The 23455-nt window shown below is 46.3% G+C and overlaps 1 protein-coding gene and 1 pseudogene across 2 annotated transcripts in view; one reads left to right on the top strand and one right to left on the bottom strand.

Annotated features, from left to right (window-relative positions):
- KIF15 (kinesin family member 15) overlaps positions 1-10345 on the top strand; it is a 64458-nt gene extending 54113 nt beyond the window's left edge. Inside the window, exon 35 of one of the 2 annotated variants that reach the window (XM_040246036.1) lies at positions 8258-10345. In XM_040246036.1, the coding sequence (XP_040101970.1) occupies positions 8258-8416 (159 nt within the window). In that variant the 3' untranslated portion in view covers positions 8417-10345. Of the gene's footprint in view, positions 1-43; positions 661-8257 lie in introns of those variants that run through there. The other variant, XM_040246037.1, reaches the window with a different exon arrangement.
- Positions 10346-13616: 3271 nt separating this feature from the next.
- On the bottom strand, positions 13617-14425 carry LOC120867649 (annotated as a pseudogene).
- Between the last annotated feature and the right edge of the window lie 9030 nt (positions 14426-23455).

The raw sequence follows: 23455 nt of genomic DNA, 5'->3' as shown, positions 1-23455 counted from the left end.
GAGCCTAAATTTTTTTTCTTTTCTTTTTCTTAAAAATTACCAGGAGTCAGAAAAGTTGCGTGCTGAAAATTTATTTTTAAAAGAAAGGAAAAAGAATGAGCCATAAAGATCCAGATCAACTGCCTTCCTTGTTGGGATACTTTTTTTCCCCCCTTTTATGAAAGTAAGAGCTACCCATGCCTACTTAGTAGAACTGAATTAAGAGCCATGACTATTAACGGTGTATGTGGGGGCGGTGGGGGAGAGGGGTGGCTGACCCTCAAGTTTCTGAACACCGCATCTGTAAATACCTGTGGCAACTGGCAGTCTGCAGTTAGAGGCTGCCATTTCAAACCTTTTAAGTCACCAGTAAATATTGGAAAACCTTTTCCTTTTTAAAATAAAAGCCTGTAACTGAGGCTTTACAGGGAAACAGGGATGTTGGCTAGATTAATTTTTTCCTTCTATACTGCCATAATCTCCTTTGAGTCTTGCATCAGAAACTCCAACAATATACAGGGGTTTCAAAACTTCCAGTGAAGTTAGTAACTCTCAGTGTGTATGGATAGCAAACTTGTTAATGTAGATTATTTTTATATTCCTTGAAGTGTTCTCAGGAGCCTTTTTTGTTACTGTAAATATGGCCTTTTTAAAAATATAATAAAATACTTTTAAAATATACATTTTAATAATGTAATTTATAGTGTTCATTCATCATATACTTATTGAGTATATATACTTACTGAGCAGCTACTATATGCCAGGCACTGGTCATCAGTGATCAAAGCCAGCAGAAACCCTGCCCTTATTACAGGGAAGAATTGACTCCATGTTGGATCTGTTTCTTTCACTTTAACCTTTGCTTCCTGTTAGTTTTGTTCACTGAAAGGATATTGTCCATACATAATAGCCTGCCTCCGAGAACCCTGTCCCTCTGGCCTGAATGTTAAACCAAAATGCCTTTGTTCAGGATCTTGTCTACCTGTGGATGACTACAGAAAGGAAGGAATTAACACATCCTCCCAGGGCTGGCCATTCCAGGAGATATTTGCCAGAATAATGGCCTTTTAACTTTACTTCTTCACCTCCCCCACTCTCTGTTCTATAAAAAAAACCTGACATCCAGACCCTAATAAGATGGTTGCTTTGAGACATTAGTCTACCATCATCTCAGTCTGCTGGCTTTCCAAATAAAGTCATATTCCTGGCCTCAACACATCGTCTCTTGGTTACTTAGTCTGTCATGCAGCGAGCAGAACAAGCTTGGACTCTGTAACACCCTTAAAGAACTTCTGTGTATCAGCACTTTATTTATTGGGAGTAACTGACTCGATGGATATGAGTTTGAGTAAACTCCAGGAGTTGGTGATGGACAGGGAGGCCTGGCATGCTGCGATTCATGGGATCGCAAAGAGTCAGACATGACTGAGGGACTGGACTGAACTGAACTGAATATTCCATTTTGTAGACAAGCCACATTTTATTTACTTACCTCTCAGCAGACATTTTGTTACCAGACCAAACTTGGGTTAGCTCACCCACATCTCCGTACCCAGTAAAGCCAATCCACTGACACCAGGTTGTGAAGAAAGGTGTAGGGTTCATTGCAGGGCACCAACTCCCCTACAGATTTCAGCAAAGCATTTTTAAAGGTAAGGTGTGGGAGAGGTGTCCCAGGGTTTGTGGTCAGTTTGTGCCCCATTCTCTGATTGGCTTTAGAAAAGGCAGAGGAACCAGAGATCAAATTGCCAACATCCACTGGATCATTGAAAAAGTAAGAGAGTTCCAGAAAAACATCTATTTCTGCTTCATTGACTTATGCCAAAGCCTTTGACTGTGTGGATCACAATAAACTGGAACATTCTGAAAGAGATGGGAATACCAGACCTCCTGACCTGCCTCTTGAGAAACCTGTATGTAGGTCAGGAAGCAACAGTTAGAACTGGACATGGAACAACAGACTGGTTCCAGATAGGGAAAGGAGTATGTCAAGGCTGTATATTGTCACCCTGCTTGTTTAACTTATATGCAGAGTACATCATGAGAAACACTAGGCTGGAAGAAGCACAAGCTGGAATCAAGATTGCCAGAAGAAATATCAATAACCTCAGATATGCAGATGACAGCACCCTTATGGCAGAAAGTGAAGAAGAACTAAAAAGCTTCTTGATGAAAGTGAAAGAGGAGAGTGAAAAAATTGGCTTAAAGCTCAACATTCAGAAAACGAAGATCATGGCATCTGGTCCCATCACTTCATGGCAAATCGATGGGGAAACGCGAAACAGTGGAGACAGTGGCTGACTTTATTTTTGAGGGCTCCAAAATCACTGCAGATGGTGATTGCAGCCATGAAATTAAAAGACGCTTACTCCTTGTGTTAGGACCAAACTGGAGGCAAGATAGGCTCTAAGGGGCAGGCTAAGGTCTGAGTTTTAGTCTCTAGGAAAGCTGAGGCACTGGGAACTCGTGCAGGCAGTGTAGCTCGACCAATCAGGAAATCCCCGTAGCCCCAGCCTGCGCCAATCAGGAAAACCCCGTCTGCGCCAGTCCAGATGATTTAGCATGTACGATTTAGCCAATCAGCTATGCTGTTACAGGAACAAAGAACCATCTGTATAAAAGTAGATGTGATTCAGAGCTTGGGGCTCTCGTCAAGACTCCACTGTGCTGGATGAGACCTGAGCCCTAGCTCGAGCTAGCAATAAATCCCTTTGTGCGTTTGCATTGCTGTGGATGTCTCATTCTCTCAGTTTTGGGAAATTGGACTTTGGGCATAACATTTGGGGGCTCATCTGGGATCCCTTTAACTGGGAAGAATAACTCCCTCGTGGCAGAAGGGGTATCCTCACTTAGAGGAAAGGTATCCGAACCCCGGTGTCAGGTCTGGTCAGGGGCAGGTTAGTCGCCCTAGCTAGCGTAAGGCCAAGGCCCAGCAGACGCACTGGAAGGCAGCTGGCTTTGCAGGGGAGAGGGAGAGTGCTTCTCCCTCGATCCTGAATCTGGTGGGCAGTGGACACACTTCAGTAAGGTAACTTTAGGAGGCAAGAAAACTCAGGGGGCCCAAAGGAAACCTAGTGTTGTGTTCTCGGCCGACGTCTATTTGTCCTCCAGTTGTCGCGTCTTTGTGTGTGCCGGCATTGTCTCTGCTCTCTGTGTGTTCCTTTTGTTTCCTGTAATTGACTGTGATTATGGGTCAGGGAGCTTCTACTCCATTATCCATCATGACTAACCACTTTTCTGATTTCACATCTAGGGCACAAAACTTATTATTGGTGAAAAAGAGCAGGTTGATAACTTTTTGCTCTTCTGAATGGCCCTTTCTTAATGTCGGTTGGCCACCAGAGGGGACTTTTAGCCTGCCTACCATCCAGGCCGTTAAGGTGCTCGCTCCCAGCCCTTCTGGACATCCGGACCAGACACCCTACATCTTAGTCTGGCAGGATCTGGTGGAAAATCAACCAGCCTGGCTGAAACCCTTCATTCCCCCTTCCCCCACTTTGTCAATTCCACAGGTATTTGTCGTGGAGGCATCTAAAGAGGAAGAGCATAAAGCTTGCGATGGCCGGGCAGAGCCAGTATTCCAGGAATCCTCACTCTATCCTAACCTAATTGACCTGGAAACCGATCTCTCCCCACCTCCCTATGTACACCTGCTTTTACTCCCTCAGGTACCACAGGTATCTTCCGGAGGAACACAAAGAGACACTGAACCTTCGGCCCCAAACCAGGAAGGGGGCCCTGCTCAGGGGACTCGAGGAAGGACCAGGGGGGGTCCTCGGCTTGGCAGACGATGGTGACCCGGAGGCCCCCACCTCAACAGTCCGGGTGTTCCCCGTTCGGGTGGGGCCGGCCCGCCCGGACGGAGAACAAACATACCAATACTGGCCCTTTTCCACTAGTGATCTGTATAATTGGAAAACTCAGACCTCTTCATTCTCAGAAAAACCCCAGGGCCTCATTGACCTTCTAGAATCTATCCTATTCACTCATAGCCCCACTTGGGATGATTGTCAGCAGCTGTTACAGGTGCTCTTCACCACAGAAGAACATGAACGGATTCTGTCGGAAGCACGGAAAAACGTTCCGGGGTAGATGGAAGACCCACCATGCAGCCTAATTTGATTGATGAGGGATTTCCACTGATGGACCCCACTGGGATTTCGAGCGCGCTGAAGGTAGGGAGCATCTCCGAGTGTACCGCCAGACTCTTACGGTTGGCCTCCGAGCAGCCGCCAGGAAACCAACAAATTTGGCCAAGGTAAATTCGGTTAGACAGGAACCGACTGAGAGCCCGGCAGCCTTCCTAGAGAGGTTAATGGAAGCTTTCAGACAATACACCCCCATGGACCCACAGGCCGATGAATCACGCACGGCCGTTACACTAGCATTTGTGAATCAGGCAGCCCCGGACATCAGGAGAAAGTTGCAGAAAATAGGCTAGGGGAGCAATCAATACAAGACCTAGTGAGGGCAGCAGAAAGGGTTTTTAATAATAGGGAGACTCCCGAGGAGAGGGAGGAACGGATCAGATGGGAAGAAAGGGAATATAGGGCCGAAGAGAACCGGAAGAATCAGAACTGGCTCAGATTCTCTTGGCGGGGACCAGACGGGGGCCCAATCCCCAGGGAATTAAGGACACCAGGTTAAAGGATAAAGGGAGACCAGCCAGGCAGGCGCTGAAAAAGGACCAATGTGCATATTGCAGAGAGCAGGGACATTGGAAAAATGAGTGTCCTAAAAGAAACCGAGTAGGGGAACCGCCCAGGAGAGAGACACCCTCCCCTGGAGCCCACGTTTTATATGCAGGAGAAAATAGTGATTAGGGGAGTCAAGACTCGGCACCCCCTCCCCGAGTCCTGGGTAACTATTTATGTGGAGGGGAAACTGGTTGGCTTCATGGTAGATACGGGAGCCCAGTACTCGGTCCTCAGTCGCAAAGAGGGACCGATGTCCAGAAAGACTAGCTGGGTACAAGGAGCCACTGGGACAAAACGATATTGCTGGACTACTAAACGTCAGGTGGACTTAGGGACCCAGCGAGTGTCTCACTCCTTTCTAGTGATACCTGCGTGCCCAGCACCCTTGCTAGGAAGGGATCTGTTATCCAAGGTCAATGCGCAGATCCACTTCACCCACGGGGGGATATCGGTTACAGATGGGATCGGACATCCAATTCACGTCCTGTCCCTCACACTGGAAAACGAATACCGACTGTACCAGCCGGGACCCACCCCCTTCCAGCTGTGGACCCTACGTGCAACCTTGGGTTCAAAAATATCCTTTGGCCTGGGCAGAAACGGCAGGGGTAGGACTAGCGAAACGGAGACCCCCCATTATTGTCGAACTGAAAGCGGATGCCACCCCTATACGGGTGGAGCAATACCCCACGAGTCAAGAGGCCCAGTGAGGAGTTGGGCCACACATACAACGGCTCCTGAAGGCAGGAATTCTCAGAAGGTGTCGATCCTCATGGAATACTCCCCTACTACCGGTGAGAAAGCCTGGGGGAATGGATTTTAGGCCAGTCCAGGATCTTCGTGAGGTCAACAAGCGGGTGAGTGACATTCATCCCATGGTCCCCAATCCGTACACTCTCTTGAGTGGCCTGCCACTGGACTGTGTCTGGTACACAGTTCTGGATCTGAAAGATGCTTTTTTCGGTTTGCCTCTGGCTCCTAAAAGCCAAGAGATCTTTGCTTTCGAATGGGCCAACGAGGACAGCCAAACCACAGGACAGCTAACCTGGACTCGCCTCCCACAGGGATTCAAAAATTCACCAACGTTGTTCAACGAGGCCTTGGGCGAAGACCTCCGTGAGTACCGGGCTGATCACCCCGATGTTGTGCTGTTGCAGTATGTGGATGACCTTATGTTGGCTGCTGCTACCCAGGGGGCATGCCTAGAGGCAACAGGTGACCTCCCCCAGACTTTAGAGACGTTAGGATACAGGGCTAGTGCGAAAAAAGCCCAAATAGCTAGACAGGAGGTCACTTACTTAGGGTATAAGATAAAGCAGGGGCGGAGATGGCTAACACAGGCCATGAAGGAGACTATTTTGCAGATCCCCGAGCCAGCAACTCCCCGCCAGGTGAGAGAGTTTCTTGGGGCTGTTGGGTACTGTAGGATGTGGATCCTTTTCGGGGTTCGCCGAAAAGGCCCGGCCACTATAGGAAGGAAGTAGGGAGAGTAAAAACTGGACTGGGACAGAGCCAATGAGACAGGCATTTCAAGAACTTTGGCAGGCTCTGCTAGAAGCCCCGGCCCTTGCTCTCCCTGACCCGTCTAAGCCTTTTCAGCTGTTTGTGGATGAAAAACGGAGTAGGAAAGGGAGTCCTGATGCAGCAATGGGGGCCTTGGAGGCGGCCCGTAGCCTACCTCTCAGAAAGGCTGGGCCCGGTGGCCGCTGGGTGGCCCCCTGCCTCCGAATCATCGCAGCCACTGCTCTCCTGGCCCATGATGCCGACAAGTTAACCTATGGACAGCGGCTTCTGGTCTACACTCCCCATGCCATTGAAGGGATTCTCAAGCAGCCACCGGGTAAGTGGATCTCCAGTGCCCACTTGACCCATTACCAGGCCTTGCTACTGGATACCCCCCGGATACACTTTCAGACGCCCTGCTTCCTGAACCCAGCCACTCTCCTGCCCGCCCCGGAGAAAGACGGCCCCCTCCACGATTGTGGTGAGATATTGGCAGATGTGGCGGCCATATGGAAAGACCTAAAAGACGTGTCCTTAAAAGACAGTGAACTAGTATGGTTTACAGATGGAAGTAGTTTTGTGAGAGACGGACAGAGAAGGGCAGGGGCAGCAATTGTTGATGACTCAGGAAGGGTTATCTGGGCTGAAGCTCTGCCCCCTGGAACATCCGCTCAAAAAGCAGAATTAATAGCCTTGATACAGGCACTGGAAAGGGCGGAAGGAAAAAAGATCACCATTTATCCTGACAGCCTGTATGCATTTGGCACAGTGCAAATTCAGGGCCCAATATATAAAGAGCGGGGGTTTTTGACAGCAGAGGGAAAGAAGTTAAAAACTTATCAGAGATCCGCAGACTCCTAGCAGCAGTCCACCGGCCTCGAGCAGTGTCCATAGTACATGTCCCGGGGCACCAAAAGGGAGAGGATATCAAGGCTCGAGGCAACCGCGTGGCGGCATGCGAGGCAGCCATCAGAGACTGCAAAGCCAACATATTGACTGGGATTGCCACCCCCGGGAATGGGAACCCTGCCCCCGACCCCCGAGTACTCCTCCTCTGATCTGAACTGGATTCAAGAAAATACCAAACGTCCTGTGAGCGAAGACGGATGGTATTGGGACCAAAGTGACAACCTGTTGCTTCTGGCTGACTTGGGTCGACACCTTTGCACGCACCTACATCAGACCACCCATCTGGGGGAGAAAAAGACTCTAGCACTTCTACAGACAGCGCGTCTGCAGTTTCCCTGACAAAAGGAAACTATACAAGACATAGTCCGTGCCTGCAAGGCATGCCAGATGATGAGACCAGGAAAAGGACAGCATACGGGTATAAGGTACTGGGGAGAGAGGCCAGGACAACATTGGGAGATAGATTTTACGGAGGTAAGGCCAGGCAAGTATGGGTACCGTTACCTGTTCTGGTTGATACTTTCTCTGGGTGGGTGGAGGCATACCCCACTAAGAGGGAAATAGCAGTAATGGTGGCTAAAAAGCTCCTAGAAGAGATAGTGCCTAGGTTTGGGCTGCCGGTAACTATTGGCTCTGATAACGGACCTGCTTTTGTGAGTCAAATTGTTCAGGGACTGGCCTCAGCCCTGGGGACCAAGTGGAAACTGCATTGCGAATACAATCCCCAAAGCTCAGGGCAGGTAGAAAGAATGAATCGGACTCTAAAAGAAACTTTGGCAAAACTGGCAATAGAGACTGGCGGGGACTGGGTGACTCTCCTTCCCTTCGCTCTCTTCCGAGCGCGTAATACCCCCTACAAGTTGAACCTGACCCCCTTTGAAATTGTTTATGGGGGTCCCCCTCCCGTATGCCCTACCTTTGAGGGAAAAATCAAGCCGCCTCCTTCGTTGTGGCAGTTCCAAGAAGCTATAATGGCTTTAAGCAAGGTGCATGTGCACATCTGAACTTTGGTCAAAGAAATCCATGAAGGCCAAGAGAAGGGGACAATCCCTTCACACAACATTGGTCCGGGGGACTGGGTTTGGGTCAAACGACATCAGTCCAAAACATTAGAACCCAAGTGGAAGGGCCCTTATGTTGTTCTTCTTACTATCCCCACTGCCTTGAAGGTCGACGGCATTGGGCCCTGGGTGCACTGTAACCACGTACGCCGTGCCACTCCAGACGAACAAAAGGCAGCCCAAGAAGAATGGAAGGTGACACCACATCTCTTAAATCCTCTAAAATTGAAGCTCATCCGGCAGCAGGTCCCGGACGAATCGCTTTGATCCTCCTGATAGTGGCCTACTTCTACGTTCCTGGGACAGCCAGCCACAACCCGCACCAGCCTGCCAAAATCACCTGGACACTTCGGAATGGACTGACTCGGGAGGTACTCAATTCAACCACCGGAATTCACCCCCCCAACACTTGGTGGCCGGATCTGTACTTTAGCCTGGGGAAACTGATCGACAGTGGTTGGGAGGGAACATGGCTGAGGGACTACGGATTCTGGGCATGCCCTGGACACGTGAAAAGCAACTGGGGGACTTGTGGGGGCCTACAACATTATTTCCGTAAGTCTTGGAGCTGTGTGACCTCCACTGACGGGGCAGCGAAATGGGAGGGAGGGAACCGGGACTTGGTCAACTTTTTGTTTGTCTATCCCCTGCCCGATCCCCTAGACATAATCGAAGGCAGAGCCCGGAACACACCCTGGCACAAGATTGATCAGGTGAAAATAATGTTCAATCAGGAGTCGGCTAAGCAGGAGAGGTCTTGGGTTTCCGGGCTATCTTGGGGTTTCCAGCTCAACGTCAGGTGGCCTGGCCCATACCCTGGAGGGATTTTAGTTATTAGTCAGACAGTGGAACCCATCCGGACCCAAAGTGTAGGCCCTAATCAGGTCGAGAATCCAGGCCCACAGAAAGTAACTAAGGCATACCCGACTTAGAGGGCTACAACACTGAGCCCTACGCCCTTTGTCTCCCGACCGGGGAACCAGAACAATGAGACAGAGGCCCCCAGATCCTCGACCCCCATCCCTGACTCAAAAATGTCAGACCCATTATGGATTCTAGTTAAGGCAGCTTTTACAACCTTAAATCAGTCTAACCCAAATGCAACTAACTCCTGTTGGCTCTGTTATAATCTCTACCGTCCCTTTTATGAAGCAATAGGCTTAAATGTTTCTTACAACCTGTCCAACAGCACAGATCCACCTCAATGTCACTGGGGAGAACGTAGGGTCGGTCTCACTATGAGAGAAGTTTTGGGAAGGGGACTTTGCTTAGGTAAAGTTCCACCTAAAAAAACTCCCTTGTGCGCCGAAAGGGCCAATCTCATAAGATTAGATAAAACAAAATGGATTGTGCCTGAGGCAGGTGGATGGTGGGTCTGTTCACATACCCAGGCTGACTCCGTGTTTACATACATCAGTTTTTAATCAGAGTAAAGAGTTTTGTGTATTGGTGGCTGTAATGCCCAAAATCTTATATCACCCTGAAGAAGTTATGTACAACTATTAGGCTGGGGAGACAACAAATCAGTTGGGAGGGAACAGAGTTAAGAGAGAGCCCATCACAGCCATCACATTAGCAACCATGTTCAGTCTTGGGATTGCCGGAGCAGGATCCGGGAGAGCTGCCCTGTCTCTCCAAGGTCAAGGGTTCACTTCCTTGCAGGCAGCTGTAGATGAAGACATTACACGGATAGAAGAATCAATTAGTCACCTAGAAAAATCACTAACTTCCCTGTCCGAGGTTGTCCTACAAAATCGAAGGGGGTTAGATCTGATTTTCCTACAACAAGGGGGAATCTGTGTGGCTCTGGGAGAAGAATGTGGTTTTTACGCAGACCACACTGGGGTAGTAAGAGAATCTATGGCCAGAGTGAGGGAGGGGCTAGCCCAATGAAAAAGAGAGCGAGAGGCCCAGCAGGGATGGTTTGAATCCTGGTTCCAACAGTCTCCGTGGTTGACAACGCTGATTTCCACCCTGGTGGGCCCTCTCATAGTGCTATTATTAATACTCACCTTTGGCGCATATATCCTAAATAAGCTTGTAACCTTTGTAAAACAGCGTATCAATACCGTCCAGCTATTCGTACTCAGGCAACAATATCAGGCCTTGTCCCAAATTAAAGAGGAAGATTCCTCTATATGATCAAAAGACAGGGGGGAATGTTAGGACCAAACTGGAGGCAATATAGGCTCTAAGGGGCAGGCTAAGGTCTGAGTTTTAGTTTCTAGGAAAGCTGAGGCACTGGGAACTCGCGCAGGCAGTGTAGCTCGACCAATCAGAAGAAATCCCCGTAGCCCTAGCCTGAGCCAATCAGGAAAACCCCGCCCGTGCCAGTCCAGATGGGGATGCGAGGTTTAAAAGTCCCGTGCGCATGCGCCTGTATGGTTTAGCCAATCAGCTATGCTGTTACAGGAACAAAGAACCATCTGTATAAAAGTAGATGTGATTCAGAGCTTGGGGCTCTCGTCAAGACTCCACTGCGCTAGATGAGACCTGAGCCCTAGCTCGAGCTAGCAATAAACCCCTTTGTGCGTTTGCATTGCTGTGGATGTCTTATTCTCTGTTTTGGGAAATCGGACTTCAGGCATAACACTTGGAAGGAAAGTTATGACCAACCTAGACAGCATATTAAAAACCAGAGACATGACTTTACCAACAAAGGTCCATCTAGTCAATGCTATGGTTTTTCCAGTAGTCATGTATGGATGTAAGAGTTGGACTATAAAGAAAGCTGAGCACCGAAGAATTGATGCTTTTGAACTGTGGTGTTGGAGAAGACTCTTGAGAGTCCCTTGGACTGCAAGGTGATCCAACCAGTCCATCCTAATGGAGATCAGTGCTGGGTGATCATTGGAAGGAATGATGCTAAAGCTGAAACTCTAGTACTTTGGCTACCTCATGCGAAGAGCTGACTCATTTGAAAAGACCCTGATGCTGGGAAGGATTGAGGGCAGGAGGAGAAGGGGATGACAGAGGGTGAGATGGTTGGATGGCATCACCAACTCAATGGACATGAGTTTGGGTAAACTCCAGGAGTTGGTGATGGACAGGGAGGCCTGGCGTGCTGCGGTTCATGGGGTCACAAAGAGTCAGACTCGACTAAGCGACTGAACTGAATGGAACTCTGACTGATAGTGAGGTAACAGGGTCCTATCACATCACATTATCAATCCTTAGATGCCAGAAGGTCGGGGGCTATGCACTCATGGTCATTAATTCCTTCCATTTAGCAGGGGGTTTGGCATCTATAAAACACCTCAGGAAATATGCCATCAGATCCTATTATTTAGGTACTTAGGGAGGAGCTAAAGCAGAGGAAGCGTCTATCTTCGGAAGGCCCTTAGAGTCCTGCTCAGTTATAAGTTGAACTGTTGGCAGTCGGAAGCTACTAAGAATAATGCTGCTATAAATACTTCCATGTAAGTCTTGGTGTGAAAATATGTTTCACAGCCCTTGAGATACCTAGAGGTGAAATCGCTGGGTCATCTGGTGAGTGTGTGTATAACTTTTAAAGATACTGCCTGTTTTCTAAATGTACCGTTCGACTGTGCTTTTTTATGTTTCCACCAGTAAGGTGTTCCAGTTTCTCCACATCTTCACCCACACTTGTTATTGTCAGGTTTTTACTGTAGTCATCTTCTCAGGTATGAAGTAGTGTATCACTTATATTTTCCTAAAGACTAATGATATTGAACACTTTCTACACATAATAAACAGTAAAATTTAAAATATATATATATATATATACTACAATATGCATGAACCTTGGGGGAAAAAAAATACTAAGTGAAAGAAGAGGGACCCAAAAGAACACATATGATTCTATTTATGTGAATGTCCATAAAAGTGACAGAAAGCAAATAATTGGTTGCATGGAGGTGGAAGTGGGAATTTCTGTATGGGCAAAAGGAAACTTTGGGATATTATGGAAATGTTGTAAATCTGGTTTTTGGAGCTGATTGTACAACTCCATAAAATTGCTAAAAATGAAACTACCTGCACTATAGGTTAATTTTATAGTTTGTAAATTATACCTCAGTCATGCTGCAGAAAAAAAAATTTAGAAAATTAATGCAGGGACTTCTCTAATGGTCCAGTGGTTAAAAATCCACTTTCCAATGTTGGGGACGTTGGTTCGAACAAGGGTCAGAGAACTAAGATCCCACATGCTGTGGGGCAGCTAAGCCTGTGCGCCACAACTAGTGAACCCAGGAGCTCTGGAGTCCCCGCACCAAAATGAAAGATCCTGTATGTCACAGGAAGACATGTGCTGCAACTAAGTCCTGACGCAGCAAAAATAATAAATAAAAAAATAGAAAACTGATGCATGGTTGAATTCTCAACAGATAATACTAGTAAAGCCCCAAGAGACAGAAATGAAAAACGAACAAAAATTCAGTGTAAGGTAACAGACTGACTGCCCTAGAGGTGGGAGAACGTAGTGTAGTGAGGCTGGCAATAAAGAAACTTGAATCTTATCACCTCCTGAAATAAAATTCACATTTTATAGCAAGACAAGAAAAATATAATAAATCTTTGTTCTTTGACATCTTTTGCCCTGATTCTGCATTGTGTGTCAGCCAAACCTTCCCCATTGACATAAATGGCTGCTCAACCATAAAAAGCAATGTTCTATCATCAGGAAGACAACTCCTTGAAATAATATTCCATTTTGATTTCATAAGGGATCACATGGTGTTTAGTTCTCGGTTATCTTAACTGTCAATAATACATCGTTTGATGTACAGCCCTCTTCAAAATCATATAACTGTGCCTTGACTTTTAACAGGTAGAACAGTTCTCAGCTTTCTGGGATGTTTTAACCACATTATACTTCCTCAATTTTGGCTCTACCAAAATTTTCCATTTCTTTTCTAGATTGATTTATTCATCAACAATCTGTATGTGTTCCCCAGGGCTACTGCAACGACTGGATGGCTTAAAACAACAAATTTATTCTTGCACAGTTCTGGAGACTGGAGGTTCAAAGTCAGGGTGTTGTCAAGACTGAGGGCTCCAGAGGAGAATCTGTTTCATTCCTGTCTTGTGGTGTTGCTAGCAACCCTTGGCATCCCTTGGTTTTTTGTTGTTGTTGTTTTTTTTCATTGTCACATGTCAGTTTATTGAGGAATTTGTGATGCTAAAGGTTAATTCTACTCACTTGATTACTTTTCATGATGTCAAATAAATTCCAAAGGCTATAAGCCATGATGTTTCACAATTACTTTTCCCATATTCAGGAAACACAAAATTCAAAGAAATATTTGAGTGAATCTGAAAATTGCCCTCATCCTATCTTTTTTCAAAAGGTGGTAATTAAGGGTTTGGAAGTCCAGTAGCAAGGAGGAAGGATGAAAGTGGAACATGAAGAAGGCAGATATTTTTGCTCAATTTCACTTTCAAAGGTTCAAATCTAAGTTTTTTTACATGTTTTGCACCAAAAAAGGAATCAATACTTTTCATTCCACTCTTGTCAACTTTAGCCAGAGCCTTCTGAGCTGCAGTCCTTTTGCTATTTTCCTTTACAGTCTTGAAATCTTTGGAGTTAAACAGTGTAATCTGATAACTTTGCTTTCTTTGATGGAGGGTTCGGCACTGAAGCTGGAGGTTCTGGAAGCTTTAAATATTTAGATGTCATCACTTAATTGTTTAGGGATATAATCAGATATCAGACCATGGGCATAACAAACATAATCCTCGTCCTTGTCCCTGGAAACCTGGCCACCAGAGAAGAATGCAGTAGACTGTACCTGGGCACTGATATTTACCTTATTGGTTTTTAATGCTGCCATAGTCTGATTAACCTTTTTTTCTAGCCATTTTAACGTTTTCTCTTTGCTGTACTTGTAGTATTTCTTCATATCTATTTCTTTTTCTTCTGTCATGTGTCGAAGTAACTTCTCAAGTTCAGGAAGTTTCAGCAACAAGATGCTATCTGGGAACATGTCATCCATCACAACTTGATCCAGGGGCTGAAACTTTCCCTCTTTATCAGCCTTTATAAGATAGTAGAGAAGCAGAAACAGTGGGTCCATAGGTGTGGCAAAGTGAAGACGACCTCCTGATGGAACTGATTCATTTATAAACCAAGAATGTTTTTTTTTTCCTTGAAAACTTTTATTTCAAAAGCTGCAGTAGACACATATTGAAGAAGTAAATGGCTCCTTCCCCTGAACCTGGGTTAGCCAGTTTTACAAACATAAGCTCACTTTTCATCTTCTTTGAAGTATCCTTTAAATATTCCCTAATCCCGGCAGCTGCTAATCTGTTTTCCATCTCGAAAATGTTGTCATTTTGAGAATGCAGGGAACAGGAACACGTGCTGCCAGGCGTGAGCCCCGTCCCTGCTGTTGGCACTGCCGGCCATGCCGCTCGTCTGCTCCCGGCGGCCTCAGGCCTCAGCCCTCGGTGGCAAATGGCAGGAGAAGGTCCCTTGGTTCTTTGATGTATGGTTCCAGTCTCTGCTTCCGTGGCTACGTGGCTTTCTCTCACCTCTGTCTCCTTTTTATTTTGTAATTGAAGGGTAATTGCTTTATAGAATTTTGTTTTCTGTCAAACAACGTGAATCAGCCATAGGTGTACATATGTCCTTCTAAGAACACTAGTCAGAGTAGGACTCACTCTAATGACCTTAATTTGCCTACATTTGCAGTGACTCTGAGGCAAGAGATAGATGGGCCCCAGGCTCAGCAGCTGGAATTGTTCCCCATGGACAGATACTCCAGAGTAGCAGGATTTAGAGAAGAGTTGAGCCCTGCCCAGATAAGAGACCTCGAATTTCTCATTCTCAAGGTCAGTGAGACCTTCCCAACTATACATGCACAGAAAGGTTCCTCAGAGGTCAAAAGGGAGGGGGGGCATCACCTCATGTAAGTGATATCAACCTACCCATAGGCCTCTTCGCTAGAACCCATCTTGGCTACGAGACATGTGCTTACACATGGGAGGCCCCTGAGATACACCAGGTATATACTTGGTCTGCCTAGTATATACTCATTTCAGGCAAAGCAAGATGATTGGCCACATAAAAGCCAGAAAAAATGCCCCATAAAAGTGATTCCAACTACCGTGAAGGTTACTGCTGCAGCCTGGAACTATGGCACTCTGGCTGGCAACGGAAATCCTGCTTCAAGCCGCCGCAGGATAGAAAACTCCGGTTTCCAAATAAGGTCACATTCACAAGTACTGGGGATGAAGACTTCAAAACGTCTTTTTAGGGGCCACAATTCAATACATAAAGTCAATCAGATCAAGGAAAAGGAGATAAAGGCTTAGGCCAGCTCAGGACGGAGTTAGAGCTGAGTTTTGCAAAAAGCCAAAACTGGAGGAATGCCAGGCCCTTAAGTCATCCTGGCCCAGAGTATATATCAGTATTAGCTCATTTGTTTAACTGAGAAATGGACAGAGTGAAGAGAAGACGAAACTGAGGGAAGGTTGGACAGAAGGCATAAGACACAAGACATTCACTCCCTAGGTCATCACAGGCCACGCCCATCCTTCCTGACTCACTGTAACCAGTATGGGGAATTTTGCACATACATATCCCCTCCCTGGCCCCTGCAGCCTCTTAAATTTGTGACTTTGACCCCTGAAGTTGAGGGAGAGTTCGAGTGGGTCTCCCAGAACTCAACGGGTCATCTTTTGTCCATAAGCCATCTCTGAGGTTTGTTTTCATTGTTTTTTAAATAAATGTGGGATAAGGTATTCCTTGCCCTCCACAGTCCCAGTTCAGGGTGCTCTAGTTAACATCATGGTTTTAGTAAGTTTCTTAATTTTATCTTTTATCATCAAATCGTAATCTGCTTACTCAAAACATCTGTAGCATCGGTAATGAGCTGCTCACAATATTAGGCACTGGGACATCTGGGCCTTTTGAACTGTCAGAAGCCTTAACCCAAGTCCGCTTTCTTGCTGAGTCTGCAAGTCTCTGGCACTCTGTGCCCAAGCATATGTAAGGCGCATGTCGATCTCTGGGGAGTCTTCAGTCTGATTGAACAGATGGGCGACACCTGGGAGGGGAAGCCCGTATTGACACCGAACGACAAGGATTCAAACTGCTAGGCCACGAAGAGTTATTCCACAACAGCAACCACAGTACCACAGTCGACCTCAACCATCTGGCCAGGAGTGTTCTGCGCAGTTAAACCTAAAGCGGAAAGCAGCATACCAGGGAGGCAAAGGCTCGTGGCGTCTCTGCCGGCGACCGCCCCTCGAGGCCCTCGCTGAGCCTCTATTGGCCACCCAACTAACGTGAGCGTCCCATCACGTGGGGCCGCCGTCCAATCGCTGAGGTCTCTCGATCCAGCCTGGTGTCTGCAGCGGCGGGCGCATACGTGGCAGGAAGGCCGAAGGCAGCTTGGGATTAGCTGCCTTCCCCGACGCCTCCCCCGGATTCTCCCAGCACCTCCTGCTGCGTGGAGCCATGTGGCGCTGCTTCTGGGAAGTATTCAAGTTCCGGTTCGGTTCGCTGAAGCTGGCCTTTGGAAACAGAGTGGAGCCTGGGACGCTGCTGCGGCCGGCTGGCTAGTGGTGAAGGCGGAGGAGGGGCGCTGCGGGGCTCGGGAGACGGGGGAGCGGGGCTGAAGTGGGGCTGGGGACGCTCAGAATCGCCTCGTCCGCTGCCTGGAACTGCAGAAAGCGGGTGCAGGAGAGTATATGTCGACTCGAAGTCGCCAAATCTTCATCCATTGTAGGTGGGAAGAGATTTCGGGGACTGAGTCTTGTTCTCTTAGCTGAACAAAAATCTGCTCTCCAATTGGGATCGTCTTCTTTCGAGGAAGACGCACACCTACCTGCACTCTCTCATTTTAAGCCCTTTTGCCTGAACACTACGTTCCACGTAACTCAAGGTGAGAAGCCTGTTGCCCATCTCTCGCTGGTAAAAATCTGTCTTTGCGCCAGGTCTTAGTTGCGGCACGGGGATTAGTTGCAGCAACTAAAAGGAAAAAAAAAAAAAACACCTTGAGAATTTGGGATATCTTCAGTAGAAGGGAAGACTGAACGAAACGTTTTGGACATTCCTCCGAAGCTGAGAATTCCGAAACTGGCTCCCCACTTCTGCAGAGGTGTGACTTTTTTGCCTCTCGCATCACGAGTCATAGGCCAGCTTCTCCTTGTTTCAGTGTATCTGCGTACCCGGGGTTAGGCTGTGACCTGGACAGTAGGCAGTCTGATTCTTGAGATTTAAAGCTTACTTTGGACTAATCCAGCGGGAGCTGCTTGAGGTTGAGGTTAGTATCCTGTTGAGGTTAGTATGTTGCTTGAAGTTAGTATCTTGGGTGGAATCCTTGAAGTGAGTGAGTGACCGTGATGAGCCGTGAGCTGTTCTTGTCTTCTCATTTGGGCACCAGGCCTTCATAGGCCTTTGAATGAACAGTCTGCCACTGGCACATAAGTCCAGTTTTGTTGCTTCTTGACCCACATACAGGTTTCTCAGGACAGGTCAGGTGGTCTGGTCTTCCTATCTCTTTAAGAATTTTCCACAATTTGTTGTGAACCACGTAAAGTCTTTAGTGTGGTCAGTGAAGTAGAAGTAGAGGTTTTCCTTGAATTCCTTTCCTTTCTTTATGATGCAACCAATGTTGGCAATTTGTTCATCTGGAAGTTCTTAGTTCATGTACTGCCAAAGCCTAGCTTGAAAGATTTTGAGCATAACCTTACTTGCGTGTAAAATGAACACAGTGGTATAGTAGTTTGAGCATTCTTTGGCATTGCCCTTCTTTGGGATTGGGATGAAAACTGACCTTTCCCAGTCCTGTGGCCACTGCTGAGCTTTCCAAATTTACTGACTTTCTGCATGCAGCACTTTAACGGCATCATTTTAAGGATTTTCAATAGCTCAGCTGAAATTCCTCCCTAACTTTGTTCATTGTAATGCTTCCTAAGGCCCACTTGACTTCACTGTCCAGGATGTCTGACTAGGTTAGTGACCGCACCATCATGGTTATCTGGGTTATTAAGACCTTTTTTGTATAGTTCTTCTGTGTATTCTTGCCACCTCTTTTTAATATCTTCTGCTTCTGTTAGGTCCTTACCATTTCTGTCCTTTACTGTGTTCATCCTTGCATGAAATGTTCCCTTGGTAGCTCTAATTTTCTTGCAGAGATCTCTAGTCTTTCCCATTCTATTGGTTTCCTCTGTTTCTTTGCATTGTTCACTTAGGAAGGCTTTCTTATCTCTTCTTGCTATTCTCTGGAACTCGGGTAGGTCTATTTTTCCCTTTCTCCTTTGTCTTTAACTTCTCTTCTTTTCTCAGCTATTTGTAAGGCCTCCTCAGACAGCCACTTTGCCTCCTTGTGTTTCTTTTTCCTGGCATGGTTTTGGTCACTCCCTCCTATGCAGTGTTCTGGACCTCCATCCTTAGTTCTTCAGACACCCTATCAGATCTAATCCCGTGACTATTTGTCACCTCCACTGTATAATCATAAGGGATTTGATTTAGGTCATACCTTTATAGTCTAGTGGTTTCCCCTACTTTCTTCAATTTAAGTCTGAATTTGGCAATAAGGAGTTCATGATCTGAGCCACAGTAAGGTCCAGGTCTTGTTTTTGCTGTAATATAATCGATCTGATTTCGGTGTTGACCATCTAGTGATGTCCATGTGTAGAGTCATCTCTTGTGTTGTTGGAAGAGAGTGTTTGTTATGATGTGTTCTCTTGGCAAAACTCTGTTAGCCTTTGCCCTGCTTCATTTTGTATTCCAAGGACAAACTTGCCTGTTACTCCAGGTATCTCTCGACTTCCTACTGTTGCATTCCAGTCCCCTGTAATGAAAAGGACATCTTTTTTTTGGTGTTAGTTAGTTCTAGAAAGACTTCTAGGTCTTCATAGTATTGTTCGACTTTAGCTTCTTCGGTGTTAGTGGTTGGGGCATAGACTTAGATTACTGTGATGTTGAGTGCTTTGTATCTTATATCGTGTGAATGTCAGTCAAAATCGTTTGTTCATTGCCTGCACCTTCATTCCGTGAGTAGCTTCAAGTGTGATGCTTACCGAAGTCCAATCCCTTGGGGCTTCCCTGGTTGTCTGAGAGCCCTCTCAGCTCTCCTGAGCCTGACGGCTGGATTTGGGTCTCCTTCCGTGTCCTCTGCAAGAGAGAGGACCATCTTAGCCATCAGGCTGGGCATGAGAAGGGTCGTCCCCAGGCGGGCCCCTCCTCCCCATGCATGTGGCATGCCATTGCTCTCCTCCACCGCTTGCTATAGGTGACAGAGGAGCTTTCTAGGGTGCTTTTGTGGCTCCTAGCGACTGGGCTCTGGTCCAAGCCCCCTCTCCAGCTCCTCCCTTGCTGCCCCCTCACACTCCGGTTCACCATGCTTGCGTTACCCCACGTCTGCATCTCAGCAGTTGTCAACTCCACTCCTGTCATCCCGCCTCCATGCTTTTGTGCTTTTCCTTTTGCCTTGGTTGGATTCCCTTCCCCTTCCCCTCTCCCCGGAAACCTCCTGGTAATCCTTCCAAACCCCCAGGGAACTATGTGCTGCTCCTTCTGAGCTCCCACAGGGACCAAGGCCAAGCTGTGATATAAAGACTTGATAAGCCCCACTTTGACACATTGAGTTCTCCAGGTTGGATCTCCATGCAGTCCAAGGGACTCTCGAGCGTCGTCTCCAACACCAGAGTTCAAAGCATCAGTTCTTCAGCGCTCAGCTTTCTTTATAGTCCAGCTCTCACATCCATACATGACCAGTGGAAAAACCATAGCCTTGACCAGACAGACCTTTGTGGGCAAAGTAATGTCTCTGCTTTTGAATATGCTGTCTAGGTTGGTCATAACTTTTCTTCCAAGGAGCAAGTGTCTTTTAATTTCATGGCTGCAATCACCAACTGCAGTGATTTTGGAGCCCCCAGAGTAAAGTCTGACACTGTTTCCACTGTTTCCCCATCTATTTGCCATGAAGTGATGGGACCAGATGCCATGATCTTAGTTTTCTGAATGTTGAGTTTTAAGGCAACTTTTTCGCTCCCCTCTTTCACTTTCATCCAGAGGCTCTTTGGTTCTTCTTTGCTTTTTGCCATAAGGGTGGTGTCATCTGCGTATCTGAGGTTATTGATATTTCTCCCGACAATCTTGATTCCAGCTTGTGCATCATCTAATCCAGCATTTCTCATGATGTACTCAGCGTATAAGTTAAATAAGCAGGATGACAATATACAGCCTTGACATACTTCTTTCCCGATTTGGAACCAGTCTGTTCCAAATCGTTGTTGTTCCATGCCCAGTTCTAACTGTTGCTTCTTGACCTGCATGCAGATTTCTCAGGAGGCAGGTCAGGTGGTCTGTTATTCCCATCACTTTAAGAATTTTCCACAGTTTGTTGTAATTCACATAGTCAAAGGCTTTGGCATAGTCAATAAAGCAGAAGTAGATGTTTTTCTGGAACTCTCTTGCTTTTTTGATGATCCACGAGTTGTTGGAAATTTGATCTCTGGTTCCTTTGCATTTTCTAAATCCAGCTTGAACATCTGGAAGTTCATGGTTCAAGTACTGCTGAAACCTGGCTTGGAGAATTTTGAGCATTACTTTACTAGCATGTGAGATGAGTGCAATTGTGCAGTAGTTTGAGCATTCTTTGACATTGCCTTTCTTTGGGATTGGAATGAAGACTGACCTTTTCCAGTCCTGTGGCCACTGCTGAGTTTTCCAAACCTGCTGGTATATTGAGTGCAGCACTTTCACAGCATCATCTTTTAGGATCTGAAATAGCTCAACTGGAATTCCATCACCTCCACTAGCTTTGTTCGTAGTGATGCTTCCTAAGGCCCACTTGACTTCGAATTCCAGGATGTCTGGCTCTAAGTGAGTGATCACACCATCATGGTTATCTTGATCATGAAGATGTTATTTGTACAGTTCTTCTATGTATTCTTTACACCTCTTCTTAATATCTTTTGCTTCTGTTAGGTCCATGCCATTTCTGTCCTTTATTGAGCCCATCTTTGCATGAAATGTTCCCTTGATATCTCTAATTTTCTTGACGAAATCTCTAGTCTTTCCCATTCTGTTATTTTCCTCTATTTCTTTGCACTGATCACTGAGGAAGGCTTTCTTTTCGCTCCTTGCTATTCTTTGGAACTCTGCATTCAAATGGGAATATTATTCCTTTTCTCCTTTGCGTTTCACTTCTCTTCTTTTCACAGCTATTTGTAAACCTTCCTCAGGCAACCATTTTGCCTTTTTGCATTTCTTTTTCTTGGGGATGGTCTTGATCCCTGCCTCCTGTACAATGTCACGAACCTCTGTCCATAGTTCATCAGGCACTCTGTCTATCAGATCTAATCCCATGAATCTATTTGTCACTTCCACTGTATAATTATAAGGGATTTGATTTAGGTCATACCTGAACGGTCTAGTGGTTTTCCCTCCTTTCTTTAAGTCTGAATTTGGCAATAAGGAGTTCATGATCTGAGCCACAGTCAGCTCCTGGTCTTGTTTTTGCTGATTGTATAGAGCTTCTCCATCTTTGGCTGCAAAGAATATAATCAGTCTGATTTTGATATTGACCATCTGATGATGTCCATGTGCAGAGTCTTCTCTTGTGTTGTTGGAAGAGAGTGTTTGCTATGACTAGTGTGTTCTCTTGGCAAAACTCTATTAGCCTTTGCCCTGCTTCATTCTGCATTCCAAGGCCAAATTTGCCTGTTACTCCAGGTGTTTCTTGACTTCCTACTTTTGCATCCCAGTCCCCTATAATGAAAAGGACATGCTCATTTTAGGGATGAGGAAACTCAGTCTCAGAGAGGTTGAGTGATTTGCCCAACGTCACACAGATAATGAATGCCCAAATCACTAGGTCAGCCCAAGACTGTGTGGCTCCAGGGTTTGGTGCTCTGAATGGCTATAACTATCCTGCTTCCCTCATCAGCACATTAAAGCCCTGGAGAGGTCCTGTGGAAGAGGAGCCTGTTTTACATTTTCTACTAGCATTCTTCAGGTCTCAGAACTCTTCTTTCACCAGTCATCTCCTACCCCTTTGAGGGTCCCTGATGCTCCCAGGAACAATCTTCAGGTCTCCCTGATCTAACCTGACCCCGTTATTATACCAATGAAGAAGATGACGGCCATGCAAAGCTCTGCAGTGTGTGCTCACACGTGTGGGTCAGGCACCCAACCAAGGCCAGACGTGAGGAGTGCTGAGAGTTGGCCTCCCTGAGCACTTCGTGGAAAGGGTAAAAAGTCGATCTCAGAGCGTTGTCCTGAGGAGACCCTACCTCCTATCCAGACACCTGCTGGATACCTAAGGATGGTTGGTGCTGACCCAGACCCTCTCACTCTCAATTTAACGTGGGTGCCTGCAGAAGACCATAGGATACAATGAGATGTTTCTCTAAGATGAAGATAGTCATTTTTCAAAGTGCAGAGGGATACATGTCTCCATCTAAGAAGATGGGGAACTGTTCACTGGGTCTCCTCATTTCAGAATATGTTATCTTGATAAGAGGATGAACTGTTTATCTGTATTTGTCTTTCTGCTGTGCACCCTGGATGATCAATAGAACCTTGCCCTGGAACTGACAATTAGATGCCCAGTTTCAACAGCCCATGGCCTGATAGATCAGCATTACTTTTTTTTTCTGGTTTTAGAATTTCATTTATTTCTCACTTAATGTGTATAATTCAGTAGTTTGTTATTATATTTACATGCTTATCAGCCATCACCCCTGTCTAATTCCAGACCTTCTTATCACCACAAAAGAAAAATTCCCCAGCATACTACAGCTAAAGATCCCACATGCCGCCATGAAGATCAAGAATTCTGCGTGTCACAACAGCCAAATAAATAAATACTAAAAAATATAAAATGACATAAAATATCATTGCCCACATCTTAAATATCCAGTCCTTATTCTTGATTTAGTCATACCTGAGATAACGCAGACTAATGGGACAAAGTAGGTGATTACATTGTTAACCCCACTAGGGGATTATAGGAAAAAACGTACTGGAGACCCCTGTAGGTTAATGATGACTCAAGAAAGCGGGTTTACTTATTCAGGCTTGATCAGCAACAGAACCACTCAACAGGGCCTGCACCCAAAGGAAAAAACAATGGTGGCATGAGGCCCACATCCTGCCCGGTGAGCTCAGTAGGTTAATGACCCGAGGACACACTCTCTGCACACATAAAAAACATCAATTTAACGGAAAGCGATATTTCAAATGGAAGATCCTCATTATACTGTGACCTGAAATAGGTTTTTCCATAATGCCCTGACAGTCCTGGTCTCCTTTTCCATACTCTCTTCTTTACCGAAAATCACTAAGTGCATCTCATACTCAAGGAGAGGCTGGGGAGACTGGAATAA

The sequence above is a fragment of the Oryx dammah genome, unplaced genomic scaffold, assembly GCF_014754425.2.
Source record: "Oryx dammah isolate SB20612 unplaced genomic scaffold, SCBI_Odam_1.1 HiC_scaffold_9, whole genome shotgun sequence".
Taxonomy (NCBI): domain Eukaryota; kingdom Metazoa; phylum Chordata; class Mammalia; order Artiodactyla; family Bovidae; genus Oryx; species Oryx dammah.
Note: the sequence above shows the minus strand (reverse complement) of the source record. Positions and strands in the feature narration are given on the sequence as shown.